This window comes from Sorghum bicolor, chromosome 1 (assembly GCF_000003195.3).
Source record: "Sorghum bicolor cultivar BTx623 chromosome 1, Sorghum_bicolor_NCBIv3, whole genome shotgun sequence".
NCBI lineage: Eukaryota > Viridiplantae > Streptophyta > Magnoliopsida > Poales > Poaceae > Sorghum > Sorghum bicolor.
Window position 1 is genome coordinate 69914918 of NC_012870.2, and position 16279 is coordinate 69931196.

Here is a 16279-nt window from a genome sequence, read left to right on the forward strand (position 1 = left end):
CTCTGCGCACGAGTCCGGTGAGCACCGGACCGTCCGGTGCCTAGCATCCGGTGAGGTCGCGAGTTTGACAAACTCTCTGCGCACGAGTCCGGTGAGCACCGGACCGTCCGGTGCCCATCGTCCGGTGGTGCTGTGCAGGCGCACGTGCGAAGTAGCCGTTGGCGGCAACGGTCGACTTCAAACGGCTAGTGACACGTGGCGGTCAGCTGAGCACCGGACGCTGGGTGTTGAGCGTCCGGTGGCTCCTTGAGAGCGTCCGGTGCTCACGTGTTTTGCCCAGTGAAGGGGCAACGGCTAGTTTAGCCCTTGGGGCTATAAATAGAAGTGGTGGCCGGCCTTGGCTGGTGCTGAGCACCCTTGGGACTTAGTGTCCATGCTTGGGGAGTGCTAGTGAAGCCTCTAACTCACATATACTTGATAGTGATCATCCAATTGTGTGAGTGAGCGATTCTAGTGCGTTGCATTGAGAGATTACATCGAGTGGCACTAGGTGTTCGTGTTGCAAGCCGGTGGTGCTTGTTACTCTTGGAGGTTGCCACCTCCTAGACGGCTTTGGTGGCTTGTGACTCCGTCGAAGCACGCAAGGAGATTGTGCGGTGCTCCGGAGAAGAGATTGTGAGGGGTACGGTGCTCACCCCGCGGGGATCGCGAAGAGCAACTCTAGTTGAGCGAGACGTGAAGAGCGACAAGTGGTCCGGCCGGGTCAAGTGCTAGAGCTTGTGGTAAGCACTCCACGTGGGAGAGTGTGACTTGCGGGTCACCACTAGCAAGAGGACCGGCGGCAACCTTGGAGCTTGTCTCAACGGGGACGTAGCTTGGTGGCAACCAAGTGAACCTCGGGAGAAAATCATCGTGTCAACATTGTTCTTCCCGTTGGTTTGCAAGTCCCTAACATAAGCTCATTCTTATGTTCATATACTTGTGCTTGTGTAGTTGCTCTTGTAATTAGTTAGCTTGTGTAGCTTGCTAGTTGCCTTCTTGCTTGTGTAGCTAGAAGTAGTTCCCTTGCGTGACTAATTTGGTTTGTGTAACCTTGTTAGTCACATTGCTTAGTTTGTGTAGCTAAGTAAGTTGCGCTCTCTAATTTGGCATTAGTTGCCTTGTTATTGAGCTTGCTAGTGAGCTTAGGCTTGGTGCGCTTGCCTCACTAGTTTGTGTAGGAGCTCCCTCGGTTTGCAAAGTACTAGTTGCATAGGTTTGTGTGACCTTGCTCCTAGAATTGGTTAGGTGAGCTCTTGCTAAGGTAGCACCTTGCTTGTTTAGGATCTTTTCAAGGTGCTAGAGAACTTAGATAGAGGGGTGTAGTCTTGGCTAGACCAATAGTTTTAATTCCGCATTTATTTCGGTTAGCCGGCGTGTTAAAGTTTTAGAAAGGACTATTCACCCCCCCCCTCTAGTCCGCCATCTCGACCCTTCAGCTGGCCGACTCAACGTTGAAGTGTCGGGCAACTTAGCCGTCGGCGCGCCCCCTTCTTCCTCCTCCCTCCATTCTTTCCTCGCCGCCTCCCTCTGTTCTCTCTCTACCCCGAGCGCCCTATGAACCCTAGGCCCTATAACTCGCCCTAGAAGGCCAGATCTCCCCCATTGGTGCGTGCCCGAGGTAATACTCCTTCCCCTCTTTCATTCTATATGGCTATATTTAGTTGCATTGGTTATTTAGTCAATGAACCCTAGGATGTTTGTGTTAGGGTTTGTTTTTGTCATGTAGGTGTGCAATGTATGATTTTGACTAATTGGTTCACGTTGTTTGTACTATAGTGCTTGACAGTGAATGTGTATTGCTTCACATTGTGTTGTGGTTAGGTTTTTATGTAGTAGTGGTAATTGATTAATTTCCATGTTCTGTGTAATAATGACTGTGGTAGTTCATGGCTTGTATAACTTTTGTTGTATCAATTCTGTTAACGATTTATACAGTGTTGCGGATTAGTTATTATGGAAAGTGAATTTTTAGGTTCTTATGTTGGTTAAATAATTATATTTTGTTATGTGACAACAAATGTTGTGTGTTGGCTGTAGATGGATAGATTAGTGAGGTTGCATCATGGAGGCTGTGTTGTTAGGACAAGAGATGATAGTTTACAATTTAAAGGCATGAGTGAGGAGCTGCTTATTTTTTCTGAGTCACCCTCTTTGTCCCAGTTAGTGGAGGCACTGAAAGAAAGGTTACGATGGAATGTCGTAGATATGCATGTTTAGTTAGAAGGGGTGATAGATGTGGGTTCGTCCAATGGTCCAAGGATCAAGAGATTGCTCAAAATTAGTAGTGAGCCTGAATGGAATAATTATAAGGCAGTTGTATTGTCCTCTGAAGTTCGTTCGTTGGATTTAGTGGTAAGTAAGCAGTCCGGTGTAGGAAATGACCACAATGAGGCATGCCCAACCTCCCTCGCTCGCATAGGTAATGGTCTTTCATTTGAAGAAGAATTAGTTCTCATACAACCCGTGTACGGTGGTGGTGACGGTTGTAACACATTTGCCTTTCTACTGTGTTGCACAGGGAACTTGTACTGATCTACGTGAGAAACTTCAAATAATTTGGTAGTCACTGAAACCACTGTCACTAGGTAGGCCATAAGTGCAACTTAAAACTCTAGTCACATTACAGTTCGTGTACACACGAAGCGTACGTTAGTAAATGACAAATTGATGGAATGGATCACAACAAAGCATTACATTCACGGCGGTGAAACATAACTAGAAAGAAGATCCTCGTTCGCTGACGACGCATCCTCCCTCCAAGGAGATGGGTGAATCGATGAGACCGTTTTTTGCGTCGCATACGCCGCCTCCATCGCATCTGCTACTTGAGAATCAAGTTCGTCGTCCATCTCCCCCAATCCAATACATTAGTTGCCTTTTTTTATAGTACTCTGCCTCAGCTTTGGCCGCTACTTGGGAAAAGAGCTCATCGTCTTCTTCATCCAACATGTGATGTTGATTGACAAAACCTCCAGGAGCCAAAGAGACACCATGGGGAACATCATCCACAACCTGCTCCACAACGACGGGATCACCAGCAGGACCCGAAGCAAGTTGCTGGGACAACAAGGACCGACCCTCATCCAACTTTTGTTTCCCTCGTCTAGCGTCTACCAACTGAGCAGCGTGCTGACTTGTGTCCGTGTCACCTACACAAGTGTGGTACTATTTAATAAAAAATACTACCAATGATCAAAACACAAATTATACGAATAGGTTACTTCGAATCTCACCTTCAGTTGTAGGAGAAAACTTCTGTGGGTTTCGTAGACGGCTTTCACAAATGAAATTAGCCAGCGAACGAGCCTTCTTCTTGCGGGTCATAATATAATGATCCAGCCAATTATCTTTCACCTTCAACCTAGCCTCCACCTGGTCTTGCTCCCAATATTTCTCCCAATCACATTTCCGAGTACTCTGCAAAAAGATAAGAACATTATGGTGCTTGTACCAACATGATACAAATATTTGGTTGTAAAAATGGTGAGAATGTCACTTACAATATCACGGTCAACGTATGACCACAATACAGTCCTACACCAAGCTCCGAGGGAACAAGGCCATATTTTGCCAGCACACCACAAGGGCAATTCCTTTTTACACGACGACATTGTGGTGCTTCTAGGCATTCTTTTTTGGCATCTAAATAAATGTGAATTTCAATTAGCACACAACAAACCCTAATCCACCAATACATAACGAAATTGCTAAACGAAGCACAATTAATATCCACAACAAACATATATTTGGGTCATATAATCATTTCATGGAAACATTCCAAACATGGCATCAAGAAAACCATCAATGACAAGTTCCATGAACAAACAACACATGCAACCAAATCCAAACGGGTAGAATGAAAGAGGGGAAGGGGTAGTACCTTGGCAAATCGTCCTAGCCCTCGATCTGGCCTTCCTACAGCTGCATTTAGGATTTAGGGTTCGTGGGCGAAGGGAGAGGGAGAGAGAAACTGTAACCTCTAATGAAATAATGGATGAAGGAGGAAGAAGGGAGCCGTGGGTGGCATTTAAGGGGCCATAGCTCGGCGTTGAGCCGACCAGCGCCGAACTATTGGACTAGGCGCTAATGGATTCAGCGCCGAGCTCATGGGCCGTGCTAGTCCGTGGGCCGTGACGAAAATTAGCGAAACCTCGGTGTCAAATTACTAAGCGCCGAAGTATGAGGCTCAGCGTTGCTTCAATTATCGCCGATCCTTGTGGGCCATGGGAGCCGACGACCGGAGTCGTCGATGACGTGGCACTACGCCGGCGTTAACTGACAGCGCGCCTAAGTGCCTACCGTCGGCGTCATGTCCTAACACGCCGAAATATGGTCTATTCCTAGAAAATATTACGTGAAGGGTCTATTTGTAAAAAAAATCTAAAAAAAAGCCAAAATGCAAAAATTTCACTGCAAAAGCCCAAGTCAATGAGTCATGACATGCATGTCGCTGATCGAGCCGCCAATCCAGCTAGCTTAATGTCTGCAAGTCGGGAATTGCCAGTCTGTCCATGCCCACCCGTGGACCAGCAGCTGACTCAGCGGTCAACACTTAGGACTGCAACTCTGCATGTATGTGCTTACGGTCTGATGCTAATGTCGACATCAAAATTGCATGCAACCAAGGAAACAGTCAAAGAACGGCGGCAAACTAGCAAGCACCTTTCATCCCCTATCGGCCTATCCGCTCTCCGACCCCTCTATATAAGCTCCAACCATTCTTCTCATTGGAGCCACACAAATCACTAGCACGCAGTCTAAGATAGCAACCAAAAACATGGGCATGATTCATACACCATATACCATGAAGTTTAGCACAATGCGCTGCTGCGTGCTGCTTGTCTCCTTGGCTCTGCTCCCGCTGGGCATGGCCGCGGACTCCATCGGCAGCTACTGCTCAGGAAGCCGCTACGCGGGCAGCAACAAGGCCGTGACCAGCATCAACTCCGTCCTCGCCGACCTCGTCGCCACGGCCTCCACCGGAGGCGGCTACGCCACGTCCACCGCCGGCAAGGGCAACAACATCATCTACGGCCTCGCGCAATGCCGCGGCGACGTCTCCGCCAGCGACTGCGCGGCCTGCCTTGCCGACGCCGCCAAGCAGCTCCCCAGCACTTGCAGCTACAGTTCCGACGCCAGAATATGGTATGTATATATACTGCATGCCTGTGGCTGTATATATGTATATATGTATACGTGCGTGCAACTGCTAAGCAAGCTTACATATATACACGCATACGCATGCAGGTATGACTACTGCTTCATGCGGTACGAGAACGCCGACTTCTTCGGGCAGGCGGACACGGGCGCGGGCGTGATCCTGGTGAACGTGCAGGCCATGGACAACCCGAAGGCGTTCGAGAAGGCGGTGGGAAAAGTGATCGGCAAGGCGACGGCGCAGGCGTCGGCGGCGGGCAGCGCGGGGCTCGGGCGGGACAAGGATCAGTACACGCCGTTCGTGTCCATCTACGGGCTGGCGCAGTGCACGCGGGACCTCGCGCCGCTGACGTGCGCGCAGTGCCTGTCCACGGCGGTGTCCAGGTTCGGCGACTACTGCGGCGCGCAGCAGGGGTGCCAGATCAACTACAGCAGCTGCAGGGTGCGCTACGAGATCTACCCCTTCTACTTCCCGCTCGCCGGCAACGGCGGCGCCGGCGGCCGCGCCACCACCGATATGACGAAGAACACCAAGATCATCGTGCATCCTTGATAGTTTGATTTGATACGTGTGTGTGTGTGTAAGTAACGCGCACCATGCATGATGACGTGGATATATGCGTGCGTGCAAGCATGTGGCATGTGCACAATACAGTAAGAATGGAGTGACTTGTGTACGTTAACGTTGGGTAAAGTAGCCTTGCGTTAGCAAGTACTCCCAGGAATAAAGATTTGCTACTGTGTTAAGCTTAAGCAGTGTAAGTGCATATGTGTCGAAGCAACGTAGCATTGTTTTTCTCTCATAATAAATCAGCGAACAATACTTTCTACCAATGTTAACTATGATCCATCACCACCAACTTTTATGTTACCATCAGCTTGCATCATTTGGTATGTTACTCCACTGCTTATTAATTAAGCTTACACATATTGACGGGAGAGTTCCATGGTAAATCTGTTGGGCTGACCCAAAAACAAGCCAAATTGCAGCCTAAGACCCACTGTATACGTTGAATGAATCACACCTGCAAATTAACTATCTTTTTATTTTTGTTCTCGCTTCGTGCAAAAGGATCAATTCAGAATTTACAACCTCTCAAGTCTAGGCTTTAACCTGGCCCAGCTCTCCTCCAACTTCCAGTATATCTAAACTTTGGCGCTACAGTGTTTTCCACGACTACAATTAGTGACCCGAATTCAGTCTGACCCAACTTGGCCCAATTGGCTAGGTCTCACAGTAACTTGGTTCTATAGTAACCACTGCTTAAGCTTGACAATATAGTAACCCGAATTCAGCCGGCGTCGGGAGGGCTCCGCCACGCCCGTGGGCGGCATTGAGGTCTTCCACCCTAGGCTCCTGTGTTAGACAAATTGTAGTGGCGTCGAGAGGGCCTTGTCGAGTTCGTGGTCAGCATTGCTCATTGTGAGGGCTCGCGTTGGGATCTAGAGCTGATTTTGGTAGACTAGGTAGCGTGCTCGTGCGTTGCTACGGGATAACAAACTTTTATACTAAAAAATACAGATCGCAGACGTGAAATTAAATACCAACGTTAAAGTGACATTTAATGTAAAAAGTAAAGTTCATGAAATTAACACGGTCAAGAAGAGACACTCTACTTAATAGACCTTTACGTGCATTGCAAGGAGAACAAATAATACCCTTTAATTGAGCATGAACGTGTTGTATAGTTACAAAAACAATAATGTAAGCGTGATGTTAGTAATTTTCAATATTACAAATGGAATTTTGCGCATGGCAAAAATTCTCATGGTATGCAACCATCAAGGCATGTATTTATAGTATTATATATTTGTACATACACACATAAAAGTTTATATATCACCATAACAAGACTACTTCTTCTCAACCTTTTAGAACTAACTTCTCTCTTTAAATTATTGGTTTGCTTCATATAAGACCGGTATACCAAGGTCATCTTCATATTTTAGATAATAACACGCCTTGAACCATATGCGGTGTGGTGAGCGTAGGGGAGGGGCAATAAAAAAGGTTGTGTGGTCCATGGTCAACTATTCTTTTTTCTTTGTTGCTTTTGATTTGTTTTGTTCTATCCATAAATCCACTGTCAATAAAGGTTCGATCATGAAGACCAAATTTCAGGACTAACACTCAACTTGTCAAGAATTCTCTATTGTGAAATAAGGCCAACAACGCTCCAATTTTAGGATGCACAAATCTCTCAAAATAAACATTCTAAGCCAAAGCTTCAATTGAGTCCACATGTATTTATCTTATGTGAAATAAGGTTGGCAACACTCAGTCCACAGAATCTATAAGCCAACAAAGCTTCAGAGTCTATAGGCACTTTGTTCATCAGTTTATACTAACATGGAGGTTAGCCAATTCAATGTTAGGTTTGATTGCAGCTAACAGCAAGGCAAGCCAATTAAACCATGTTTTAGTAGCAAGCCAATTCACCCGATGGCCTGCCACCTCGTCGGCGTTTGCTTTTCTTCCTTGCCTAGTTGTTGTGCCTCCTCGTTGGCAGGCACCCCTCTTTCTTACCTCGCGGCTACACCTCATCTGCGCCACCATGCTGAGGACCAAAGCGCCTCACCCAGAGCCGAGGCAAAGTCGTTGTGGCCTTGTCCGTCGTGGGGTAGCGCCCGCTAAGGACCACTCCCGACTGGCGCAATAGGCTTGCCCGGCTTGGGGGCCCTGCTTGACTGGTACCGATGGCTTCATCATGGAGACCTGAGTGGGGCAATCCGACGACGGCCGTGCAAGGTCGTGGAGGTGGCGTCGAGGAGATAGGGAAGGGGCGACGTCGAGGCAACAGGGGAAGGGCGTGTCGTGGGATGGGAATGGGGATTGTCGTGATTGATGGTTGATTGATGATTGATTTTCTTTCCTTTTCCTGTTGGATGCCACACGCGCATGAGGCGAGCTGCAGCGGCAGCCGCCGGGACATTTTTTGCAGACTGGTGACGACGGGTGGGATGGCGTCGTTGGAGTCATCGGCCACGGCAGCAGCGTGTGCTGCTCGTCGCCAGTGAAGGCCCGACGAAGACTTTTTTTGACTACAACATATTATATGAAAGCAGCCATATTACAAAGAGGTCTTCAAAAGAAGACCAAGATACATTGAGGTCATGCGACTGTAAATAAAGACAACAGAGTCGATTGAGGCGCAAAGGAGGAATAATCTGTCGGCGAGGGGTTTTCGCAGGGGCGTCAGAGACGCGTGCACCCATATGGATTGACCGCGCGTAGTGACAATTAAGAGCGGGTCGGTGGAGCTGTCGAAAAAAAAACATGACGACGACCGAAGGATATTATTGATGTCGTTGCCGGAGATTAAAGAAGCTCGAACCAGAAACCCATGTGGAGATAGAGTATTCGAACCAGCAGCGCCAGAGAAGTAACTGTCTAATTAGACCCTGTTTAGTTCCACACCCAAAAAATTTTCATCCATCCCATCAAATATTTGGACTCATGCATGAAACATTAAATTTAGATAAAAAATAAACTAATTACACAGGTTGAAAATCGTGAGACGAATCTTTTAAACGTAGTTAGTCCATGATTAGCCTTAAGTGCTAAAATAACTCACATGTGCTAATGATAAATTAATTATACTCAATAGATTTGTCTTGCAGTTTTCCGACAAGTTATGTAATTTGTTTTTTTCTTAGTTTTTGAAACCTCTCCTGACATCCTTCCGACACATCCGACGTGACATCCAAAAATTTTTCATCTCTAAACAGGACCATACAGCAGTCAACGACAGAACCGGAGGCTGCAAGGTGACGGTGTAGGCATGCAGGACCGGAGAGCACATGATGAAGGGAGACGGTCGAGGAAGCCATGCCATCCACGGAGCTGGTTGCATGCCGTCCAGCTCAACAGAATGCACGCATGCATTGCACGTAACTGCCGCATGTCGAACTCAGCTGCATGCAGGGCCCACCATGGATTAATCGAAGGGAGACCCTCGACGGGCCATGTAGACCGGGCGTAGGCCACGCTGAGACAACGGGCTCAGGGAGCCGCATCCAGCAGCATCGCGAACTCGGCCGGATCCGCGCATGGTGGAGCGTCGTAGATGTCGCCGTCATTGCCGGAAAAGAGAAGCGTGAAGTCACAGGACTCCGTGCCGACCTTCGATTCAGACTGGAGGATGAAGGGAGTCCGGTGGTAACTGGTCAGTCCTCCGCCGAATCGAAGACATCGTCGGTCTTCTTGTTGGACTTCCCACCACCGTGCCTTAATGCCACGCCTCGCGCAGGAGCAGCACAGGACGACAGCAGGGGAGCCCAGGTCCGGCGAAGGCGGCCAACCCACCTCATATGGTCGCGATGGTTCGCCGTCACCTGTGTCCGCACCTCCACCTCCACCTCCGCTCGATCTAGTGGGGAGCAGCACCATGCTGCCCACACAGCCATGGAGCAGGGGAGGGAGAAGCACAGGAGGGCTTTGTTGAGGAGCTCGCCGCGTCGATTTGGAGAAGACCTGAGCGCCTGGTCTACGACAGTGGTGGAGCGAAGCAGCGGGATACAGGATGTAGAGTGCGGATGGCGGCAGCGTGAAGGGGCAGGAGAAAATCCCGTCCTTTTACGAAAAAGAAGTAAATAGGGTGAAGGATGGGAATCGAACCTGTGCGGGATTGTTGTGTCGTGCGAGAGAATGACATGGGAGGTGGGATGGCATGGGTGGCAGACGGACGGAAGAAAGACAATGTTGCACTAAAAGTTGTTCACTCTTTAGTCTTTTTAGTTGTAGGAGATGTGGAGCATTTCAAAGTGTCTCAAACAGACACATATTCACATATGCTCTCGGAATTGAAGAGGTCGATGTTTTATTTTCCCTAACTCCCTCTCATTTTCAATGGAGGGGACAAAATTGGTAAATTCGGAGCTTGTATTGGCATTATGAAAGCTGGCTACGGGGACTAGGACTCTCTCAAAGAGGAACACTTGTCAGTGTTAGTACTGAATAATGTATTCGAAATTTTGCGCAAGTCAGTGTTAGTACTTAGTAATGACAATACACGGATCAACAACACTACACTTCTTAACAAAAAAAAAACTGTGCAACGACGCGACCGTGAAAAAAAACTCTACAAGTAGTCAGGTACTAGATAACTAGACGGCACACAACACACACATTCAGCTCCGCACTGCACACTCAGTTTCAGCAAGCTGGAGCTCGACCTCTGTTGTTGCTGCTTTGTTTCCCTCTCCGTTCTCCTGGGACGCAGAGTCGGGGGCTGTCTTCTTCCTTCTCCTGACGCAGCTTGACAGCAGCACATGTATGGCGAAGTAGGCGAGCACAGCGAGAACGAGGGCAGAAACATACACAGAGGTCTGCCACGTCCTGCAGGACCCGGCGGCATAGGCGATCAGGAGGCCCAGCAGGTCCAGCACGATCGTCGTGTTCATGACCCTGAGCCACCACCCCTGCAGCGACTCTGGCAGCAACAGGACAATGACGACGACGGATGCCACGAAGGAGGTGGAGTTGCTGTAGAAGAAGGCGAGGTACCGAGCCCTCCGGTAGTCGTGCATCACCGGATCGCCCGCGGTGTGAGTGCCGTCGTTGGACTGCCACGCCCCGCCTGGCGGCGCCAGGCCGGCCTGGTAGGTCACGCTCGCCACAAGGATTCCAAGCAGCATCAGATACTTGCGCTTGGCATGTACCCTCTTCTCTTTACGGCGAGCACCAGTACTGGCTTCTTCTTCTTCTTCTTCTTCTTCTTCTTCTTCTTCTTCTTCTTCTTCTTCTTCTTCTTCTTCTTCTTCCTCTTCTGTTGCTGTTAGCATTGCCATCTTGTTTTTTCAGATGGATCACAAGGAACACTGCAGCCAGCAAGACCACAGTGGATAGGACCACTGCCGCCAACGCGAAGATGTAGATGGATGTCTTCAGATGCTGCGTGCAGCCGGCGGCGTAGCCGCCCATGATTCCAATCAACCCCGCCGCGGTGCAGACAGACAGAGCATTGCTCCGAATGGCAGGACGGTACAGATTGGGGTTCACGAGGAGGATGATGAGCGCGATGGACAGCATGAAGCTCACCGAGTTGCAGTAGAAGAAAGCCGTGTAACGGCGCGGGTAGTTGTTGAGCAGGACCGGATCGCCGGCATGTCGCCCGGTACGGCTATCGTCCTGGTCCAGAAAGCCGCCCGGCGGTGTGAGCCCGGCTTGGTAGGTGATGGTCGCGGCGAGGATGGCGAAGAGGAGCAGCCGCTTGCGTCTCTTCTCCACGAGCTCCGCATCGTTTTTCTCCTCACCGGAAGTCTCACCATTCCCTCTCGCGCTCGCACTGCCGCCGTCCTTGTGGTCCAGCGTCAACAAGATGACATGGATCACCACGTAGACCAGCACGAGACCTGCCAGGGCCATGGCGTAGATGGACGTGCTCACGTCCCGGCAGCTGCCGGCGGCGTAAGCACCGATGAGGCCGAACAGGTCCAGCACCATGGCGGCCTCCAGCGCGTTGTGGTGGTGCAGGGTCTTCATCCTAACCAGCACGACGGCAACCAAGGAGGCAACGAAGGCGATGGAGTTGCAGTAGTAGAACGCCTTGTACCGCCTGGGATTCGTGGTCAAGAGGATCGGATCGCCGGTCTTGTAGATGCCGCCGCCGCCGCCGCCGTCGCTCTGCCAGAGGCCACCCGGCGGGTTCAGGCCTGCTTGGTAGGTGATGGCCGTCGCGAGAGTGGCGAGCAGAAGGACAAGAGAGCGAGCCTTCTCCAGCGCTTGATTCTGTTGCTTCTCATGCTCATCGCTGGTTAATTACAGAGAGAAACAGAAAGTATAGAGAAACCAGAATCAAATTTCATAGTTCAATGCCAATAATAATATGGTGAGCAAGCGAGCAGGAAGGAGGAAATGTGCTCTGTTTGTACCTGCCACTGCCAGTGCCATTACCAGTTTGTGGACTCTGAGTTTGCTGCTGCTGCTGCTCATATCTGATAAATCACAGTGAAAGCAATACCATTAAAAATTGCAAGTAAAAAATGTCGTTGAATTGCATACTCCAATTCCAACAATTTGCAGAGCATATACAAAGATAAAGGACAGTATGTTCTTCCGTCCGTACCTGCCATTGTTGTCACTGCTAGTTTCCGGACCTTGAGTCTGTTGACGCTCATCACTGACACTGATGCATTACAGAGAAAACGGTGATCAGTTCGCATACTGAGCTTAAATTAAAATGGCGATAGAGCGAAGAACTTGCACAAAATTGCAGGGGAGGAAGTGTTGGCACGCGAAATTGATAATTTGGTGGCCAATCATACTCTCAAGCCAAATTGCGCTATCAACAGGAAGAAGTAGAAGGATATATATCATCTGCCAGTACCTGCCATTGCCAGTAGTTTGTTGTTGCTCCTGAGTCCTGACTCGAATTTGCTTGTTGGAAGAGCAAAACAAAAACCACTTGGATGAGAATGCACACACCAACGGCACCAACCAGAGCGCTGACATAGATGGTCGTGTCAATCTTCCGGCTGCTGCCGGCAGCATACGCCGCCAGGAGGCTGATGAGCGTGACGGCGATGAATCCGTAGATCTCATAGGACCGCACCTTCTGGCTGAAGCAGAGCTTCTTCTCCAGGAGCATGACGAGGATGAGCAGGGACGCGACGAACGCCGTGGTGTTGCGACGAAGAACGCCTTGAGGCGCGCGTCGTGGGGCCCTCCCTTGAGGATCGCATCGCCGGATTGTGGCCGTCCTCGGCGTGGTCCCAGAAGCCGCCCGGCGCGCTGAGGCCGGCGACGTACGTGACGCTCGCCGCGAACGTGGCCAGCAGCATGAGCACCTTGCGGAGCCGCTCCGGCGCGCTCTTCCCTCTCTTGTACTTGTCCTCCTCCGCCGACGACCTCGAGGCGAGGACCAAGTGGGCCACGAGGTAGCCGACGACGCCGGCGGAGAGGACGACCAGGGAGTAGACGGCCGTGAGCGTGTCCCGGAACGCCCCCGCCGCGTAGGCGCCCATGAGGCTGAGCAGGTCCAGCACCATGACGGCCCGGAGGACGCCGAGCAGCGGCGCGAGGAGCGTGACCCCGGCCCCGCTGTCGTGCAGCACGGACAGGATGAGGACGAGGACGATGACCACGAGCGACGAGGCGAAGGCGGTGGCGTTTGCTGTAGAAGAAGGCCACAAGGATGTGGAATCTTCCTTGGTCTTGGTGTACCTTTTGGAAGAAAATGCGTGATCATTTAGATCTTGAGCAAACACCTTAATAGGCGATGGGCCAAATATCCACAGCTGGAAGTTGATCTCTGTTAGCCTTTGCTCGTCCAAAAGCTGCAATGGAGGACCCAGGTCAGCACAGTTGCAAGACCCTTTCGTCTCTTTGGCCCAAGCCCAATATACCTCTACCTGGTTTGACCACAACTCTCGAATGGGTCTTCCAACTGGACAAGGCCATCGAACTTCCATTTGTGTTGTGCCACCGAGCCTGATCCCTGATCTGGGTCCCTGTTGTGCCACCGAGCTGGCGGTGACAAACGTGGAAGCGAACGGGCATCTCGCCGCTTGCATGCGTGCCACCTCCCCAAGCCGTGGAAAACCGGCCGGCCGCGTCCCGCCCGCATAAAAGGACGGGACAGGGTCCAGTCCAGGCCGGTCCGGAGGGCACCAAAAGCTAAATAAGCGGAACGCACGCGCGCAGTACATTACACCCACAAATTTTTCAAGTATTGTATACCAAAGGAGGAGCACTATTAGTAGGAAGAAAAAGCATCGAGGCATCGAGCCATGGCCTCCGGTGGCCTGAAACCCAGGTTAGGCTACATCATCATGTACACGAGCGACGTGGAGAAGGCCGCCTCCTTCTACGACGCCGCCTTCGGCTACACCGTCCGCCGCCTCGACGAGTCCCGCAAGTAAACACACACACACACACACACGCTCGTGTAATGATCTGCCGCATGCATGCGCGCGACTTGGGTTAATTTTTGCATGCAGGTGGGCGGAGCTGGAGAGCGGGGCGACGACCATCGCGTTCACGCCGCTACACCAGCGGGAGACGGACGCGCGCTCGGGGGAGGTGCAGCTGCCGGACTCGGCGGCCGCCGAGCGGGGCGCCCTGGAGGTCTGCTTCGCCTACGAGGACGTCGACGCGGCGTACAGGCGCGCCGTCGAGAACGGGGCGGTGCCCGTGAGCGCGCCCGAGGAGAAGCCCTGGGGCCAGAAGTCCGGCTTCGTGAGGGACATGGACGGCAACGTCGTGCGCATCGCCAGCTACGTGCGAGAGTAATATATAATAATCGCATTCGGCTACATCGGTCGATCAGCGTTATTAGTTTCCCATGCCGTGTCACATAAACTATATATACGTGCGTACGTGTATATGTGTACCAAAAAATAAAATAGTATGTTGCAGGTTAAGTAAAAGTAGTCGTGGGGATATATACACACGGTTTAGTCGGCTGTGTTAATAACTTTGTAAGGTTCATGAGTAGGCTAGTGTGCTCGATTAGTAATATAAAAAATATATATACACACGGCTTAGTCGGCTGTTTTAGAGTACTTGTATTGATCAAATATGTTTATCAATTATCAACGCACATCAACTTCTCTTATCATCTTTCTGGATGAGATGACCAATACCCTTATAAAATACCTTTAAACAATATTTCTAGAACATTTATATGTAAGCTCTTTGTAGAGGCTAAATTTTTAAGCACAAATTTAGGAGCAAAATGTGAGGTTCGTGCTGAAAACGGAAAGTCGCAAGTAAGTGTATGGAATAAATTAAGTGATCAAAATGTCAAATACTATTTCTAAAGCAAGGTAACCTTCGAAAAAACGTGAGCACTTTAGACAAGGGACCAAAATGTTAATTAGTCGTTCTAGAACATTCATAGCAGCATTCTTATTTTAGGGGACAAAATCAAAAATTGTATTCCGAAAAACATGGGACGTTAAGTATTTTGAAACAAATAAAATGATCAGACTATGGACCGAGTTGGGCTGATTGATTTCCTTTTTCCACAAGTGGGCCTTAATATTTTCCTGGCCAGGCCCGGGGACCCTATTTGATCTGGACGGAAAGAAGCCGATTGAGGCCGAGCCAATAAAAACGAACAGTAATTGTTTGTCGTTGTCAAATCAAAAAAAAAAAAGACCAGGGTAGCTGAGGAGCACTACAGCCACTGGATCGCTTGCAGGATGTCATCATCAAAAGCATAAGGTGCTCTAGCATTAGATTAGAGATACTTAAAAGAGCAGTACTGTACCATGCTGTGATTTAAGGGCTACCACTTCATATATACAAATATATGTATATAAGGCCATAGCCCATTAATATCACGTCAAACCAAATTAATCTTCTTTTCCTTTTTCAATATGTTTTCTTTTGTATTCTTTTTCCATAATTCTGTTTGTTACTAAAATCTAGATCTTACGAACAGAAATGACACCTAGCAGACACGTTGGTTGACATAACCCGAGGATGTTCATGGCCTAGAGGGGTCCTTTTTAGATGAGAGTATCGATGGCCTTTACCAATTTACTTGAAGACTAATCTCTCTATTTTAAATTATAAGAGCAACTTCAAGAGAAGAGCTATCCATGTCATGTATTCTATATTTGGCTATTTTGGGAGAGAAAAGAGTTCAACAGCTATTGTATTTGGTTTGCTAAAATAGCAAGTCATCTATCCCGGAGTTCTCGCATGGTAAATATAGCTTGCATGTCCCGCTAGCCATATGATTTGGCGTATAGAAAGACTATTGAAGATTTTTGTTTTTTACATGATTTTCTATTTTTGAGATTGGCTAAATCTTGAATTTAGCCATCTATTTTTATCAACTCTCTTGGAGTTGCTCTAAGGCTTTTCTAGATAAACCAGTGCGAATGGAGGGAGTAGTTATTTGTCATCACATAGTAGCGATATTTACTATTTCCTGGTCTGCTCATAAACCTGGGTATCCACCAACACAAAATGTTGATTTATCCTTCTCGCTTACACGTTCAGACGAAACCAAGTAAACAAGTTTCCACATTGGTTTTATTTGATTTACGCAGACAACACGGTGTGGTACTATCTCAAGATCCGCATGATCTGGTTTTTAGTGTTTGGCCAAATTTTACGGCTCTACACCAATAATACTATTGATTACTTGTGTAGGCTAGGTACTCCTTCCGTCTTATAGACGTTTGA

General features: G+C 49.2%; 2 protein-coding genes and 1 pseudogene across 2 annotated transcripts; 2 read left to right on the top strand and 1 right to left on the bottom strand.

Annotated features, from left to right (window-relative positions):
• On the top strand, window positions 4724-5896 carry LOC8081492 (cysteine-rich repeat secretory protein 55). The gene is made up of 2 exons (XM_002465421.2): window positions 4724-5127; window positions 5230-5896. The coding sequence occupies exons 1-2, from the start codon at window positions 4760-4762 to the stop codon at window positions 5690-5692; spliced, it is 831 nt and encodes a 276-aa protein (XP_002465466.1). The 5' UTR covers window positions 4724-4759; the 3' UTR covers window positions 5693-5896.
• Window positions 10085-13788, bottom strand: LOC8084920 (annotated as a pseudogene).
• LOC8081493 lies at window positions 13738-14670 on the top strand. The gene is made up of 2 exons (XM_002465422.2): window positions 13738-13997; window positions 14080-14670. The coding sequence occupies exons 1-2, from the start codon at window positions 13870-13872 to the stop codon at window positions 14369-14371; spliced, it is 420 nt and encodes a 139-aa protein (XP_002465467.1). The 5' UTR covers window positions 13738-13869; the 3' UTR covers window positions 14372-14670.